This window comes from Nipponia nippon, unplaced genomic scaffold, assembly GCF_047370975.1.
Source record: "Nipponia nippon isolate SJK-2023a ecotype South Korea unplaced genomic scaffold, ASM4737097v1 scaffold_11, whole genome shotgun sequence".
In the NCBI taxonomy this organism is placed as follows: Eukaryota; Metazoa; Chordata; class Aves; order Pelecaniformes; family Threskiornithidae; genus Nipponia; species Nipponia nippon.
In genome coordinates, this window is record NW_028262302.1 from 7487776 (window position 1) to 7504287 (window position 16512).

At 48.2% G+C, this 16512-nt stretch overlaps 1 protein-coding gene across 3 annotated transcripts in view; it reads left to right on the plus strand.

Moving 5' to 3' along the window:
• The window catches only part of ADCK1 (aarF domain containing kinase 1), an 83207-nt gene extending 67785 nt beyond the window's left edge, over positions 1-15422 (plus strand). The window contains exons 7-10 of one of the 3 annotated variants that reach the window (XM_087747420.1): positions 8220-8369; positions 8611-8808; positions 12538-12731; positions 14187-15422. In XM_087747420.1, coding sequence (XP_087603546.1) covers positions 8220-8369; positions 8611-8808; positions 12538-12731; positions 14187-14358 — 714 coding nt within the window. In that variant the 3' untranslated portion in view covers positions 14359-15422. The remainder of the gene's footprint in view (positions 1-8219; positions 8370-8610; positions 8809-12537; positions 12732-14186) is intronic. The other 2 variants (XM_087747421.1, XM_087747419.1) reach the window with 2 other exon arrangements.
• The last annotated feature ends 1090 nt before the right edge of the window (positions 15423-16512 follow it).

Genomic DNA, 16512 nt, shown 5'->3' on the forward strand with positions numbered 1-16512 from the left:
TTATAATATACAGCAGTTCTGGCTTTCAAGAGATGCATTAGCTCCCTATAAACCACCTCTATCTATCCATCTGTCTATCTATCTATCTGTCTATCTGTCTATCCCTCTATCATCTTACTCCATTTTGTTTTACTGGGCGGAGGAAGAGGAGTCTTCACTAAGCAGGATTTCTCTTGTGTGACAATGCAGCCTTGAAAAGCAAGCTGAGCCTCTCTCCTCTAAATGGAAAGGATCCCTGAGGTGAAAGCTCCCTTCAAACCAGGTTACTGACATTTACTTAATACCGTCTGTAGCAGGATTATCATTAAAGCTGCCCAAAAGCACATTAATCTCTCTGGATCCGTCCAAGTGCTGGATTGTAATGGCATTTAATCAGAGAAGGCTTTGATTTCTAAAGACAAGTGCAAACACTGAAATATCTGCCTGTGGAACAGTTACTTATTCATGTGCAAGTGTAGCTGAGGATGAGCATGCAGCTAGGATATTGACAGTGGGAGGGAAGCCTGGAGAGGGCAGTTATCAAGAAATGAGCTGGCATGAATTTTGAGGGAAGACCAGGGCATGGCAGCGTTAAGAAGGGGGCCACGTGGAAACTGGGCTGTTCCTGTTTGAAGACACAAGAGCATTTACAGTCTCGGTTGGGAAGGTACATTTGGAAGAGTTGGGTAGAGCAGGGAAGGGAGGAAGAATAGACTGAGGGGCTCTCAAGATGTTTGTAGCATACTGTATGCAGGAGGGAAGGAAGGATAGCAAGGCTACTTAGAGCATGGACTTTTAAAGAAGATCCTAAATGGCACAAATGCACCTTTTGCACCCGTTCTGATTTTGCCTGATTCATTTAGAGAGATCTTGTCTGTATGCAAATCTTAACATTATATCTGATCTGCTGCATGGGTCCTCCCTGTCCCTCCTTGTGGATGCTCTGTTGGTCTCCGCAGAGGTTCCTGGATCAGCAGGCTGTAGGAGCTGTGGAGCTTACAGATGCACTCGTGGCATGTGCTGTATTGCCTCCAGCTAACCAGCCAGCTCAGGCAGCCGAGTGGAGAGTCCCTCATGATTGCCCTGACTTGGTCTTGAGTCAGGTAAAGGAAATGATGCCATGTACTTCAGCTCACTAAGAGCGTGGTCATGAGCCATGGATGATTCAGAAGTCAGGAAAGTGTTTTGTCCAGCTGAGAAGTGAAAGCAAACAGCTAAGGTACTTAAGATGAGCTACTGTGCACAATTATTGCCATCTGTCACCCCATCCTACTGTGGCTTTTTGCTTCCTTCTGTTACTAAATGGGTTCTGCACTGGAACGGTATCTCTTAGCTCAGTAAAGAGCCCAGCTACCTTCTCATGGTTGACAGCTTTGCGACTTGAAATATGCTTTCAGTTTGGGATTTACCCTTCTGCCAAGAGTCAGGAGCTGCTGCCTTGTAGCTGCTAAAATTTAAGTGGGATTTCCCAGGGTGGGATCCCTTTGTCAGCGCAAGTGTGGAAATCTCTCATGTCTCAAGTATTTGTGCTTATAACACTCAAGTGTTAGATGAAATGGAGCATGGAGAAGAACACTGTTTCTGGGGAAAATGGCTAGTCTTGCTCTTTGCACCTGCTGATTCAGTCTGGGGAGAGGTTTCCTTGCAAATTCTCCTACATTTCCTCTTGTCTGAAGCTTAATGAAAATTCACAAGGCACTGGTAAGCAAGGATAGTGACCTCCAGCATTTCCAGCTTCTGAACTGTGCAAAGACACCAGGTAAAAGAGTTAAATCACACATGAACCCATTTCTTACTGAAAGTCAGTCTCAAGCATCAGTGTCAATCAGTTGCATAAGTCTCAGCAAGATGCTTTATGTTAAATCCAAGGAAATAAGACTACATTTAAAGCCAAGGGAAAATGATCCCCGTGGCCATTTTGGGTCTGACAGAGATGCAAGAAACAATTAAATAAACAACAACTGGTCTTCTCTACCTGTGTCCTTTTAAGAATCCGTAAAAATTTATCAAGTTAGTCCCTCAGTTCCCTGGGCGGATGAGTCAGAATATTTCTTCCCACTTAAATGCTGTGGAAGATGGGGCATTGAGCAGGAAAATAATTTCCTCAGTCCCCAACAGAGAGAACGGGGCATGCTAGGACTACACTCCAGGAGTCCTAAAAACTATTCCTGTATCTTAATGGCATCATGTGTGTCCAGATATCACCTTGCTGTGATGCTAGATCAGTGCATAGCGATAGTACTGCACTAGAGAGCACTGTGTTTTGATCCTCACAACCAGATCGCAGAGGGCAGGGTGTGAAATCGGATCTCTTGTGTGTGACCATCCTAATCTGCTATGGACAAGAACAGTTTCAGAGCAGAGGCACAGAGCAGGCTCCAAATTGTGGCTATTCTCCATCCGCACCCTTTGCTAATTTGACACCAGTTTCATTGGGCAGGATTGCCCTAGCAGGATTAAGCAAACCCTTAGATGATGGCTGTAATAACAACAACAAAAGAAAGCAAAAACCTAATACACTCTTCAATCCAATTAACCTTCGATTAAGGTTCCAAAATCAATGCTATTATTTTGGCCTGAGGAGGTAATATTGAGCCCTGACAAATGAGCTGCACAACGACCTTTACTTTTAATGAGATCAATAGAAGTTAGTGTCGCCATCTCTTAAAATAATTGGCAAATATTACAGCCAAATTAAGGCCAGAGACTAGTATCTGCTCCTGATCTAAAGAGACAGTCACAGATGGAGGTGGGAAAGGAACGGATGGTGCCCTATCAGGCAGTTTCATCTGGGACTTATCAGGGGCAGGCGGTGAGATCAGCCCTACAGGACCATGTCACAGGATTTTTTTCTTTGCCTTTCTTCTTCATGTCAATTGGAGGCATGGAGCCAGGACCACTCCAGCTTGCTTACAAGGCCAGGAAAGTATCAGTGGCTTTCCCTGCGTAACCCAGGCTGGTTTGTTACATTGCAGCTACCCGTGAACATGATATATATGCCATCTTTTTACTGTAGGAGTATTCATAGGATCAAATTTGCACACATTTTTTCCTTTCTGAGAAGCTTCTTGCTAACTATTGCATATCGGTGTTTGTAAAGATACTCATTTGTGATGGACTTTGCAGTGCTTCGTTGTTGTCAGGTTGCTCTGTCAGCTGGGTGTGCTGATTTGTTAAGAGGAGAGCTGCATACAGAGGCTGATGTGGGCCCAGGAGTTTGCTGCTATGGGGCTGCGTGCAAGGGAATATAGTACGAGTTCATCAAAAGTAGCTCCTAGTGGATCATGCAGGGGTAACAGGTTGTCTAGGCTTTCAAGACTGATGGCAGCAACAGTTTGCAGCTGTGTACGTATACAAGCAGAAGTATATCACTGCTGCTACCTATACTACAGCTTGGGATCCTCTGAACTGGGTGACAGAGATGCAGTAGGTGTACTTGGTAAAATACTTGGTAGTCTGGATATGAGTCGGTTAACTAGAAAAGGTGGGGATTAGTAGGGAAATTGCAAAGTAGGTAAGAAACTGATAGAGGCAATGGTGGAGAGAAATGACCGTAGTGGAGTTTTGTGAGGTTTGCTCTTCAAACTGGTCTTATTTAATAAATTCAGTGATGACCTCGACACAAACAGAACTGTGTGAAGGAGGTTGTTGATGACACCAAGTTGGGAGGTTCTGTCATTGTAGAGGAGGACCAGAGTAGCAATAGCACTTGGTGGCCTTGAGAACTGAAGTGATAGAAGGGGATAAAAATGAGCAATACCAAGTGAAAAGCCATGTGCTTAAAAACTAATAAGAAGCGTTTCTTAAATACTCTGGGAGTTTATCAGAGGGAAGCGACATATTAGAATGAACTTTGGGATCTTAGTCAATCGCAGGGTAAGTGTGTGTTTCCAGCGCAGTGTGACTGTGTAAAAGGCAGGTTGACACCTAGGACACATCAGATAAAGGAGCATCCTGCAGAAATGGGGCAATATTTATGCTGTATTTATGCTGATAATTATCCTACTGGTGAACACATTGGAGTAGTAAATACTGGAGAGGGAAGGAACTAGTTAAACTCTAGGGTTATGTTAGCTAGGTAAATGATTTAAACTGGACATCATTAAAATTAGGCTGGGATTTAGGGGTAAAGGTTCTGACCATCTAAAGAGCGAATTTTTGGAACAGCATCTGAAGTCATGCTTTCTTATTTATTTCTAGTGAACTTGACCAGTTTATAGAGAGACCATGTGATACTGTACAATAACAATCCTTAATGTCTGCACTGCATTCTTATTTTCTTCTGTATTGGCTTGTAACTCACGTAGGATAGTTTGTGACATGTAGAACTCTTGCCATACTGAGTACATAAAATGAACTTCATGTGCTTAGTTTGGTGAAGAGTTACTCCAAGTCTGGCTGCTATGCGTGTATCTGTCACTCCATTGTTTTTGCCCAGGCTGCTGACTCTCCATTTCGTCGTCTGCAATCTGCTTATTCCTCAGCTACGTTTTTTTCAAAATGAAAACATTGGGCTGAAAACGTGTAGTTTGCCTGACACAGTGTCATGGTCATGTCATGTAATGTGGCAATGGCAGGTTGCTATTTGCATTCACTGGTGAGGCCACAGGCTCACTTGGTGACTGTAGTCACCATGTCATCATGTTCTGTTGCAGCAAAACCAAACTGAACTTCTTTTAGGCAATAACCCACCTTCTGGCAATAGGCAAGGACACGCCTCTGGCCAGAGCCAGAGTCTGGTGTCATCCTGACATATCAAGCTCACCTCTGCTTGCTGACTAGCATAGTTTTTTTTCTTATGTGTTATGCTTAAATTATGCCATTCTTGATTACACCCCCTTGTGCCTAGTTGTGTTGCTTGTAGCACATCCAGTGCTACAAGTGCTTCTCCTTCCTTGCTATTCGAACCTTCTAACATCAGTGGACTGCCCCTCCTCTAACATTCCTTAGCCAACTTTGGAATCTTCAGCTCTTTTAATCTTTTTCCCAAGTAAATTCCTCCTGCATCCTGCTCATTTATTTGCTTTCTCTGAACTCACTCTGTGTAATCCGCATCTGTCTGTTAATGAGGTGCCTGGAAGTGAATGCAGGATTCCAAGGGTGATTATTATTTTTTTATGATGTGCAGCGGAACAATGCTGAGGGACCCTGGTAATGATAAGGACCTCATCGTATTGGATGATAAACAGGGAAAGGAATGATGACCTCTCCGTGTCATAACAAAATGCCTGTGTGTTTACTTTGGTCTTTGCTTCTGTAAATCACTGCAACCTTTTGTCTAATTTGCAATGCACCTTCACCCTGAGGTCTTACACAGCCTAAATGCATGCTGAATTCCTCCCTTCTCCTGAGTAGAGGTTTTCACATATTTGTTTTCTCATTTTACCTAACTGCATTCTTCCAAAGTGAATTCTGTATATGTTATTTATCCAGTGGCCTTCTCAAGAAAGGTGGAATAAAGGCCCGTAGTGATGGGGCACAGTACTGGAGAGTTAATGTATATAAAGGTTTCATGTTTTTTTCCTAACCTTTTTCTACTCTAAGCCCTAGAAATATAACCTTCCTTTTTGTTTAGAATTTGACAGTATTGGTGCTTTCTATCTTAATTTAATTTTTATCCTATTTTAGCAGTATGTCAACAGACAAAAATATGCAAAAATACTTTAGTGTGCAGCACAGCTCCATCTCTTACACTGGGTAATTGTTTTTTTTCCAGAAGTAAATACTGTTTATATGCTTATATCATAAATCCCTGTAACATATCTTCTGTATGCTGACTAAATTATACAGAATGCGTTCCTCTTTCTTAAAGAAGCCATAAAGTCTAGTTTCAATGAATTAACTACTGCAGATACTCAAGGTTGCATGCTGGGGAAGAGGTAAATAGAAGTACAGCAGGGAAGGGAGAAAGGATGGGGATCTTGCAGTGAAGATTGTCTTGTACCCATGACCCAGCCTGTGGGTCAGAACAGGGCTGTGACCCCCCTGTTTTCATGGTAAGATGGAAAGATGAATCCCGATCTTCTCTTGTGTTGCGTCATGGGCTGCAAAAGGCTTTGACCACAGATCTGTTTAGTAACCTGTCTGCTGACAGTGACTCAGGAGGGGAGACCTTCCCTGCTCCTGGAGCCTACAGCCATACCGTAAGATGCTGTCACAAGGGTGAGAGGTGTTTTTGTAGGATCCTGGAATATTTGAGATTGGACCTCCTGAGGTCTCCTATCAAACCTCCTGCTAAGGCAGGGGCAGCTATGAGGTCAGACCAGCTTACACAAGGTGTTATCCAGTCAGGTCTTTAAAACCTCCAAGGATGGAGATTGCACAGCCTCTCTGGGCAACTTGTTCCACTGCTTGACTTTCCCAACCTATGCCATTACCGCAGCATGGAAGGAGAATCTCTTGTCTTTGAAGCAGCCCATACTCCAGTGCCCCAAATTAATAGCTTTCCAGGCTTTAGCCATGACCAACCCAACAGGTTTGCAGAACTGCTCGCCCCTGTCTGGACTTGTGTTTAATGGGTATGAGGCATCACGTTGTGCCCCAGATTGTCCCCAAGTCCTCATCTTCAATAATTCTGTGCTCTTCCAGGTCCCTGGAGGGCAAACAGCAGAGGCAGAGAGGGCGAAATGCCATTCACTCAGTGCGTGCACAGGTGTCATGGTTGATGCTATGATCAGTCATGATGTCCAAGTCCAATCCTCCTGGTGTGCAGGTCCCTGGGAGGCTGTATGAATGGGTAACCAGCTTAAAACTTAAAAGAGACTCTCTGGCACATCCTTGGACTGTCAGCAAGTGCTACTCAGCTTTTCTAGGAGGTCACAGCACCTGGTACTTTGGTCCTATCCAGTTTTAGAATTTGGTGATCTAGGAGACCTATAAGGGTCACTTCATTGCTCCAGTGAGCTCTGCTGGTGATTCAGAAGGGAAACATCGTTCCTCTCAGTCAGTACTTACAATAACACCTCTGTGGCATTAGGGTAGCTGCACTACAGAAGACCGCAGGGCTGTGCTACGGCACTTGTGTGGGTGATTCGGCATGGGGGCAGCATTCTCCAAGATTCAGCAGTGGCTCCAGGTCCCAACTGAGAAATGGAGGGTTGTCCCACCTGTTGGTGTGCTGCAGGAAGGGTTCCCATTCTCTCTCCTCATTTGTAGTTACTTGGGCACTATTCATAACAAACACTCTTCTCAGAGGTGGCTGCATTTCAGAGGTGGGTAAAGCAAGCCCTTCCCTGGCTGGCTGGTTTTCTGCAGGACGAGCTGTCGTTGGTATCCCCGTTACCTCTTCTACCACCTCTGCTTATGGGGACAGCTGCCTGTTTGCTGCTTAGACTGTGTGGCTGGGGACATGCTTGGAATCATTTATAACGATTGTCTTTTAATTGCTTGTTCAGCACTCCGCTGCCAAGCACCGTGCCGCTCTCTGACGGCAGGGAGGGCCAGCGGTGGGATGTCAGGGCGAGGCTGCTGTGTTAGTGCATGGCAAGGGATTGATCCCGAGCCCTGGGGATGTTTACTTGCTCCTAGGAGGTTTTTAACTTTAATAACATCTCTTGGTGATAAGGAGCAGCGGCATGGAGGGACACAGCAGTGACAGGATGATTTAAACAGCCTTTCTGTGCTGCTTCATCTTCACAGACATTGCAAATCAGATTAGCATGGGTCTGAGGAAAGGAAGGGGGAAAGTGGGGGACAGTGTGATGGAAGGAGGGGAAAGGGAACCCATGTTCATTCTGGTAAGCAGATGGACAGGCTGAGTCTCTTCCTACCCCTTCTCTGCTGGGTCCTGCTGCCATCCATGGATGGAAACACCTGAGTCTTCCTCCAAGCTGTCTCTCACCCACCCCAGCAGCTCTTTCCATGTCTTCCCTGTGAATGCCTGTGTGCCCCTATCCGCTGTCTCACTTCCCTCCTCATTACCAGAAAACCCATTCCTACCCACAGGCATTTTCTCTTTTTTATGCCAGGCAAGTGTCCTTAAATAACCCCTGACCCCACAAACACCTTCATGGTGCCCCCTGCATGGATCCTTCCCTGAATGCTCTAGGTCACCCCACAGCAGATGCCAGCAGCCACCCTGTGCATTTGTCAGTGTGAGGAGCTGCAAGAGCTCTGCATGGGCACATCGGCATGTACCAGACCCTCGCTCCCCGCAGTGGGGGCACGTGGGGCTGCCTCCCCTCCCCGGTAGGCACCCTGCTGTGGGTGGCAGTGTGTGACCATCTCCTGTCTCCTCACAGATCTCTCGCAACCTGGGGAAGCTCTACAGCGAAATGATCTTTGTGAACGGCTTTGTGCACTGTGACCCGCACCCAGGCAACGTGCTAGTGAAGAAATGCCCAGCCTCTGGCAAGGCCCACATTATCCTCCTGGACCATGGCCTCTACCAGGTACGTAGCTATGGGGGGCTTCCAGGGCCTTGTGAGGCTGCCTGAGGGCGTCAGGCTGAAAGAGCACACCCAGCTGCAGCCTTGCCCCCCTAAGCCCATATGAATACATTTTTCCTATTACTTCCATAACCCTCCAAGGACATTTCCTGGCTCTGAAATGGGGGAAGCTAGGGAGCACAAGGCTTTCACCCGCAGTTCCCTGTCCTCTGTGGACTTCTGGGGGCCATGTCTCTCTCCCCAGGTGCTGAGCGAGCCATTCCGCATGGACTACTGCCGCCTTTGGCAGGCCCTCATCAAGGCCGATATGAAGAGGGTGCAGAAGTACAGCCAGCGGCTTGGGGCAGGGGATTTGTACCCTCTCTTCGCCTGCATGCTCACCGCCAGGTCCTGGGAGTCTGTCAACAGGGGCATTGACCGGTCGCCAGTCTCAGCCAGCGAGGTAGGTCCTGTGTGCCCTTCCCTATCGTGTGCCCTTCCTTCTCCTCGGGTCCCTCCCTTTGTTGTAACCACTTGCACCACTGATATCGCAGCGATGCTGGGCAACCCCTGGCAGCTCTGTAGCAAATTCTGCATCGATAGCTGAGCTAGAAAAAGCCAGGACTCCTTCTGCAATGTGTTTTATAGTGGCAGAACTTAATTTCCCAGTTTCACTTGTCATGGTCTGCTTAAATTTTGTATAATATTTTAATGGCTAAGTGTTCACCAGTTCTGGCAGGGGAAACATTTGTAGATCAGCCTTTTCTTAAAAAAGTGTTGAATGCAGCTGTGCAGGGAACCATCAAGGAGAATAGGTTAAGGTAGAGGAGACATAAAGGCTTAGTGGGAAGACATGAGAAGGATAATGCATTATCACTATTCATGTAAATGACTATCAGCACTGATACAAACTCCTAAAAACCCCTGGAAATTACCTCCCAATCAGAAACCCTATTAACTTGGAGTCAAGGTTGCTTAACTGCAGATCCTGTCAACTCAATCACTGCAAATCTAGGAAATTGCCACTTATATTCTCCACCCTTTCCTATCCACACATGCTGGGATCCTTCTCACGCCTCCCCGCACTCCTGACACGCACACACCACCTTAAGAATAGTAGCAGCCCCTGCCAACTGTGCTGTTTTTAGAGATGAGCATATAGTGATGTGATTTCAGCCAATGGACTAGTGTCTGTAGGTAGAAACAGGTTGTATCCTATGCTTTTTTTTTATTTGCACACATTTGTAGTAGAGAGGATGAAGTTCATTCAAGTAGCGTTATAATATTGTCCTGTGAAATTCTCTTCTGGAAATCCCTTTGGGTTGGTGTTTCATTTTGATGGATGTGGCAGAATTTGCTGCACTGGCTTGCCATTATCCATAGCAATGAGTAGGCCAGATACCTTGGGTAATGGACCCCCCTGCCCAGTAATTTGGTTGCTTCCTATCTGAGTTAATTTTCTGCATATCAGAAATAATATAGTGACTGTCTAGCAGATCTATGCTTGATCTGGTGAGTTCTGGAGCTGGTAGCTCCAGAAAAAAATTCAGAGGCACCAAGGCGAATCCACACAGAGCTGGCTCCAATACTGCAAGGCCAGTGTTGAATGTGAGCTAACAGGCAGAGTTTATCCTAAACTGGCTTGTGAAGGTTATGCCAGAGGTGTAACTGCAGCCGCATGACGCCTTGTGTGGGGTAATGAACTCCGTCATTGAGTTGAATTGCGTGTATGGAGCCAGCTCTGTCGTCTTTGCCTACATGACAAAATTAATGCTGAAACTGGATAATCCTGCAGATAACGGGGAGCTGAGCAGATTTGCTGTGGCATTAGGAAATGAGCTGCTGCTTGCCCTTAGTTTAGAGGTGAATTTGAAAGATCGTATCAGCAGCAAGAGCCAAGCACTATGTAGGCAGGTACCATCAGCACAGAGCTCCAGAGAATGCGCGTGAGGGTGTATCGGCATCAGAATAGCCTGTGAGACAAGGGAGCAACCCTCCTGAAACAAAATCCTACCTGTAGTGCTGTGTCCAGTCTGGGGCCCTGCATCTTGAGAAAGGTTTGATGAAGCTGGGACGAGTCCAGTAGGAAGCTACAAGGACTAGTGGTCAAGCAGATGCAACCCATGCGGTAAGTCTGAGCAAGTTAGGGCAGAAAAAGTCTAGAAAAGCATGGGTTGAGAAGAGTTGTAGTAGTGATTTTCAAATCTGTTAAAGACTCCTGCAAACAGGACAAGAAGTAATGGGGTTTAAATTCAGCTAAGGAGATTGGGGATAAACATGAGAAAAGCTGGATCTAACGGCAAGGCCCATGAAACGCTGGCGCGGATGGTCTGGGGAGGCTGCGAGTCACATCACTGGAGCGTTTTAGGAGCAGGCTAGGCAAATGTGTGAGGATTGCCATAGGTGTAGTTGTTCCTGCCTTAAGCCAAGGCCAGGCAGCTGACTGCTCAGGGTGGCCGCTAGCCTCATCTCATCTCATTTTATGATTGTGTTTTGCTGCATCCTGCAGCAGCCTCAGCGATTGCAGCCAAGGGGCTTTTCTCAGGTCCTGTGGCATAGCTCATTTCTTCCTCTGTGCACAGGCTTTGCCCTTGACAGAAAATGACAGTTCTGATGACAGATCATGTGGTTGTTTTGCGATGTGGACAAGCAGCTGGAGCTAAAAAAAAAGAAAAGAGAAAAGAAAACCTATGTGTAGAAAATAAAGTAGGCTCTGCAGTGATGCTGGCTAGGATCAGGGATAATCAGGGAGGAATTTTCTGCCAACAGATAATGGAACAAAACATTTAACATTTAGGAGAGTTAAGCATCTTCTTGCTGAAGCTTCGTGTATTTGGTCAGTGACGGAGGCAGGAGGACCCAAAGATTTATTTGTCAGCAGCAAAGCAACCATGGTGGTGTGTGAGCTGTACACATCTCTGACTGTCACGACCTGCACACTCAATTTGTGCAGGTCTGTTCCTTTATAGTAAGTTTGAAGTTCACAAAGAGTGAGTGTGAGATCCCATATCATGAAATATAGGCCAGCTGTCCCTCATTCCAGGGGAGAGAAGGTTTTAGAGCTGTCTGTTCCCTTTCCCACAAAGGAGCCTCCCTCCTGTAAGAAGTCATTTACTGCCCTCTGCATGCGTCCTGCTGGATTCTGGAGATTTCAGATGTTCCAGGGACTTCTATTTGGATTTGCTGATTCATGTCATGGCCTCTGTAGGAAGAGGTAGGGACACGGTTATGTATATGGAATCAGCTCCACACCATGCTGTCCTGCATTTATGGGGATGGTGGGGGAACTCTCAGATCTAAAAGGAGGCAGAAGAGCGGGGGCTGGCTGTCTTGCGTGCTATGGTGGCTCATGTTTGGAGGGGAGCCCATCTTAAGTGGCTCAGGCTGTAGCCCATCAGTTATCATTGGGATCTTGCCGTGGGCAGTGTATTTGTTGGAAGCTGGGGAACCAAGGAACATGAAGGATCACTCTATGCCTGCCTTGGTCTTACACTCTTTCCTTAAGTGTCTGCTACTGGTTGCTACCAGACAGGATATGGGTCTAGATAGACCCTTAGTCTGACAGATGACAGTTTTTGATTTTTTGGGTTAGCATGATGCTTAACTGCATAATGCTTTCTCACCTCTGCTGAGTTGCATTGAGGACAGAGGACTAAACTAGGCCTTGGAAAACAGCTTAATCAGATAGTGTAAAGCCATCAGTTGCATGGCAGAGCAAGACAAGGAGCAGCCTGGTTGTCCTTGCAGCATGCCTCCACTTTCCTGAGCAGTCCTGTGCTACCTGCAGCTCTGCCAGGTTTGGGGCTGGTGAGGTGAGACTCAGTCAGAAGGCTGCAAGGGCAGTAATGAGACATGGTTGCTGTGGGCTGCCTGGGGCCAAGAACTGAGATAGCAGCGAGTGCCCTGTTCTCCTGAGAGGCTATTAATCCTGCCAGTGAGGGGACAGGGCCTTATCTCACTGAGGGGCAGGTAGGATATGGCAAGAGTGATCTGTGACTGTGCTATGAGTGCTTGGGACAGCCCGGTGTCTGCAGGAAAGCAGGACAAAGAGCTCTTTAGCTTCTGGCCTAGAGTCATGGTCTGGAAAAACACTGTCTCCTCCTGCCAAATCTCAGCTGCATCTGGACCTGGGTTTCCCATGCACTCTCAGCTTCTCTCCCCTTTCTCTCTGACATGACCCGGCTGGCCGCAGGATGTGGAGATCCGGTCCAACGCTGCTGCTTACCTACCCCAGATCACCCAGCTCCTCAACAACGTCCCCCGCCAGATGCTGCTGCTGCTGAAGACCAATGACTTGTTAAGGGGGATTGAGTCAGCCCTGCACACACGGGCCAGTGCCAGCTCCTTCCTCAACATGTCTCGCTGCTGCATCAGAGCTGTTTCCACGTGAGTCTCTTCTCCAGGCACCAGAGCAGCAGGGGCTGGCTGTGCGGGGGGCCAGGAGCCGGGGGGATCCCAGGGCCAGCAGGCCAGCCAGGGCCCAGTCCCACAGTAGCTGAGCAAGGCGAGGAGGGCAGACTCTGAGATGGTGGTTGAGTCCAATCAAAAGTCCATGTCATAATGCAACATCATGATAACAGGGCAGATCCAAGGTCAAACCAGAAAGTCAATCTGTAGATCAGGTCCAGTGGTTGTCACGCAGGTCCATGGTGACAAGACAGGGCTGAGGTCAAGCCAAGAGGTCAGTATATGAGCTGAGTTCTAGGTCAAGGGGCTTCACAGCAGAGCATGAGCTGGGGACCATTACTTGTCCAGTGTAGCTCAGACAGGGACTGAAGGTGCAGGCCTGAGATTAACTGGAGCTCCTGGGCCTATGAGCAGAGAGTTGGGGGAGGTCCCAGGCTAGTCAGGGCCATTAAGGCTTATTAAAGCCCCCAACTCAGGGCCTTGAGAAGGCCTATCTTGACCTCTTGACCTCTTACTCTTAGCTGTGGACCTCTCCCACTTATTAGCACATCTGCTGTGGTCCTACCCCTGCTCAGTTACACATCTTAGCCTCTGTCTGTGCTGTTCTCACGCCCATCAGCCTCTCTAGAGGACAGGTCTGTCACCCTGGGGCTGGGGACAGGGATGGAGTTGGAGCCCTTAGGGTAAGGGTTTAGGGTTTGGCCCCTCCAGAGGAGGGGAAGGGGCTTCCTGCCCATTACAGGCATCACCACTGGGAAGTATTTGTGGGTAGGAAAGATCTGCAAGTTCACTGCTGCCAGTTTCTGCAGCTTGATTGAGAGGCTAGGGCTGACTGTGAATATCAGGCTGATGTTTAAAAGCCAGGAACAGGAGTCGTGCAAGTGATTTCCATCTGTGAGTCTTATGAGTCAATGCACTTCTGCCTCAGATTCCTCCTCCTTGCAGAAGAAATAATAGTTATTTCTCTGGCTGATGAGGGACCTACAAAGCCCAGTTAACCTCTGCTTCTAAAGAAAGGTGGAGAATTACTTTTCCTGGAACCAGTGTGTCAGGGTTGCTGGACTCTTATGAGTGTGCTACCAGGAAGGGCTATGGGGGTGTCTACCTGTCCCTGTTAGCTGAAGAGAAGCTGGGCATAGGAGCAGAGGATGCCATGGCCCAGGGTCACTATGTGCAGTGGGGAGAGAACCAGGCTCACGAGGGAGCAGGCTGTCTCTTCTGCCAGGTTCGTGCTAGGAGGGCAGTCCCCAGCTCCTCAGGAATATTACTTGGAGAAAATCCCTACTCCCAAGGGTCCCCACTAGTGGTGATTCTCCAGAGGTGGAACATTCACCTCTCTTGGGGAGGGTCAGTTGTACTGAAGATGTAGGACAGCTCATCTTCCCGCTGGGCTGCATCCTGCTGGATCTAATGGAGCTGTTTCTCTCATTCTAGGTACCAGAGGAGCAAGAGTCACTCGCTTTACAGGAGGGCCCAGATCTCAGTCACAGAAGCCCTGAGCCTGTGGCAGATCAACTTGTATGAACTCTTCCTGTGGCTGAAGGGGTCCCAGCTGGGGAACTGGGTCATTGCTCTCCTGAGCCGGATGCACCATTCCACGTACTGACATGAGCTGGTGGGAGAGGCCCGGGTGCTCCCTCCCTCCCTTCTGCTCTCCATGGCACATTTGCCTTTCTGACTGTTTCTGTCTATTCTGTGGACTATTTTTGGGTCTTGTTCCACGTTACACGCTGCACTGTCCTTGCCTGTTACAGCATTAGCTTTCTCTGTGGCGCTGAGAGGTGGAGTTGGTACTGGAGCTCTGCTGTTTCATGGTTTAGGAAAAGGAGGTGTGGGATACCATGTGTCAGGAAGGGCAGGCTACTTTCTTTCCCCATCTGAGCAGGGGAAATTCCACTCAGATTCCAGTGGGACTGCGCTGGAAGCAAAAGCCTTTCCTTGGCTCTTTCTTAAACAATCTTACAGAATTTAAGAGAATCCTGACCCTGCCTAGAATGCCCCAAAACATTTCTCAGACCCTCAGAGAGAGGTGGTAAGTCCCTTTAAAATCCAGTAGGGTTTATATTAGTTTTTGCAGTCTTCTTAGTCTGATTTCTGTTCAGGTGTGCAGAGAGTTTCTCAGAGGAGTGAGACCTTGTGGAGAGCTGGCACTAGGGCTTCCTCTCCCAGCACCAGGGAAAGGGGACCCTAATAGTGAGAGTGGTGGACTGGGAGGTCTGGCTTTCTGAGGTTCGTCTCCAGTCCTGTCAGCAAGTGCCTCTCTGGTTTTGGACTTTTCCTGGCCTGTTTCCTTGCAGGTGAAATGAGGGAAGGGGACAGTGGTCCTGCCTCTTTTCCGAAATTCCGGGAAGGCAGGAGGAATGACAACTCAGGGCTCTGAAACTGCTGGTAATGTATGTGTACTGTACAGTACTGCCACACAGCAAAATAAATGTGTTGTATCAAAGACCTTTGGGGGCGGGATGCCTGGCTGTGCACTCAGGGTGACGTTGGGGCCTTTAACCTCAGCCCTGTTTCCATTTCTCCGCTGAGTGAGCGATGCCAGGCAGCGCTGTTAACTCCTTGCAAGCCAAGTGAAATGGTCTCTTGGTCTTTCCTCTTCCCAAGAGGTTTGTTCCACATCCGGGTCCTCTGGTGCTGCCTCAGATGTGTGTTGGGATGGGATGGAGGAGCAGGCGTCATTCTGCTGGGAGGACGCACCACTCCTCTCTACCCAGATCCACGCTGAGCCTGCCTCCTCCCTGCCTGCGGGAGCATGCTGCAGCACGTCTGTGAGATGTCACCATCCCTGTGCCATGCACTGAGCATTTCGCCTCGTCACTGCCTGTGACGTTTCACTGCTCCTGCCTCAGACGAAAACCTGCCACTTGCTCGGTGGTGCAAGTGACAGGTCTGATGGCTCTGACTCTGCAGCTATGGGATGGCTACCAGGAAGTCTCACCCAGAGGCCTCCTTTATGTGAGACGTATTTGGGATCCTGGGAGACATCCCTGCTGCTTGTGAGGATTCCTGTAGCCAGGAAAGGTGGATGGAGGTGACTGCTCAGATCATTTCAGCTTTCTCATAAGCCGTCTTGGTGAAGGGGACACGAAGGACAGGATGGGAGCGTCCCTCTACTGCCAGCAAGCTTGCTAAGCTGAGGGTCGCTACTCAGGTACCAGGCTGTGCCTGAGAGTGAGCCACAAGAAGAGCACGTGCTCTTCCATTTTGCATGCAGTTTCCCAGCTTGCACGGGTGTGAGACCCCACCTTGCAGTGAGTCCATTTGCATGGGAAGGGAAGCAGGGGGCAGAGCGTGGGTGAGTGCGTGTGTCAGTGCTTGAGGAACCGATTCTCTTGCTGACTGTGTGGGAAGGGAGGCAATCCAGAAAAGGTACCTGACTGCGGGTGTGCTTGGGCACGATGAGTTAGTGACTACGGAAGTGTGGCTTACGACAGTGACTCTGTGCGCAAGCGTGTAGGCACAGCTGGCTGGCTCAGGTCTGTCAAGAAGTGGTGTGTGAATGGCAGAGTTGTGGATGGGGAATTACTGAACGTGGGTTTTTGGTCTCCTGTGCAGTCAATCACCTGACCGTGGCATTAGGTCTCTGAGCCCTTCCTACTATGGGGACAGCAGCAGGAGTGATGTGCTCTCCCATCTTTGCTAAGCAAAAAAAGAAATCCCGGTAAGACTGAATGTCCTCGCAAAGCTTGTCCCCAACCTGTGCAATGACAGGTTAGAGGTTCCCTTGACTTCTGGGCTGTGTGATGGCGTCAGAGAA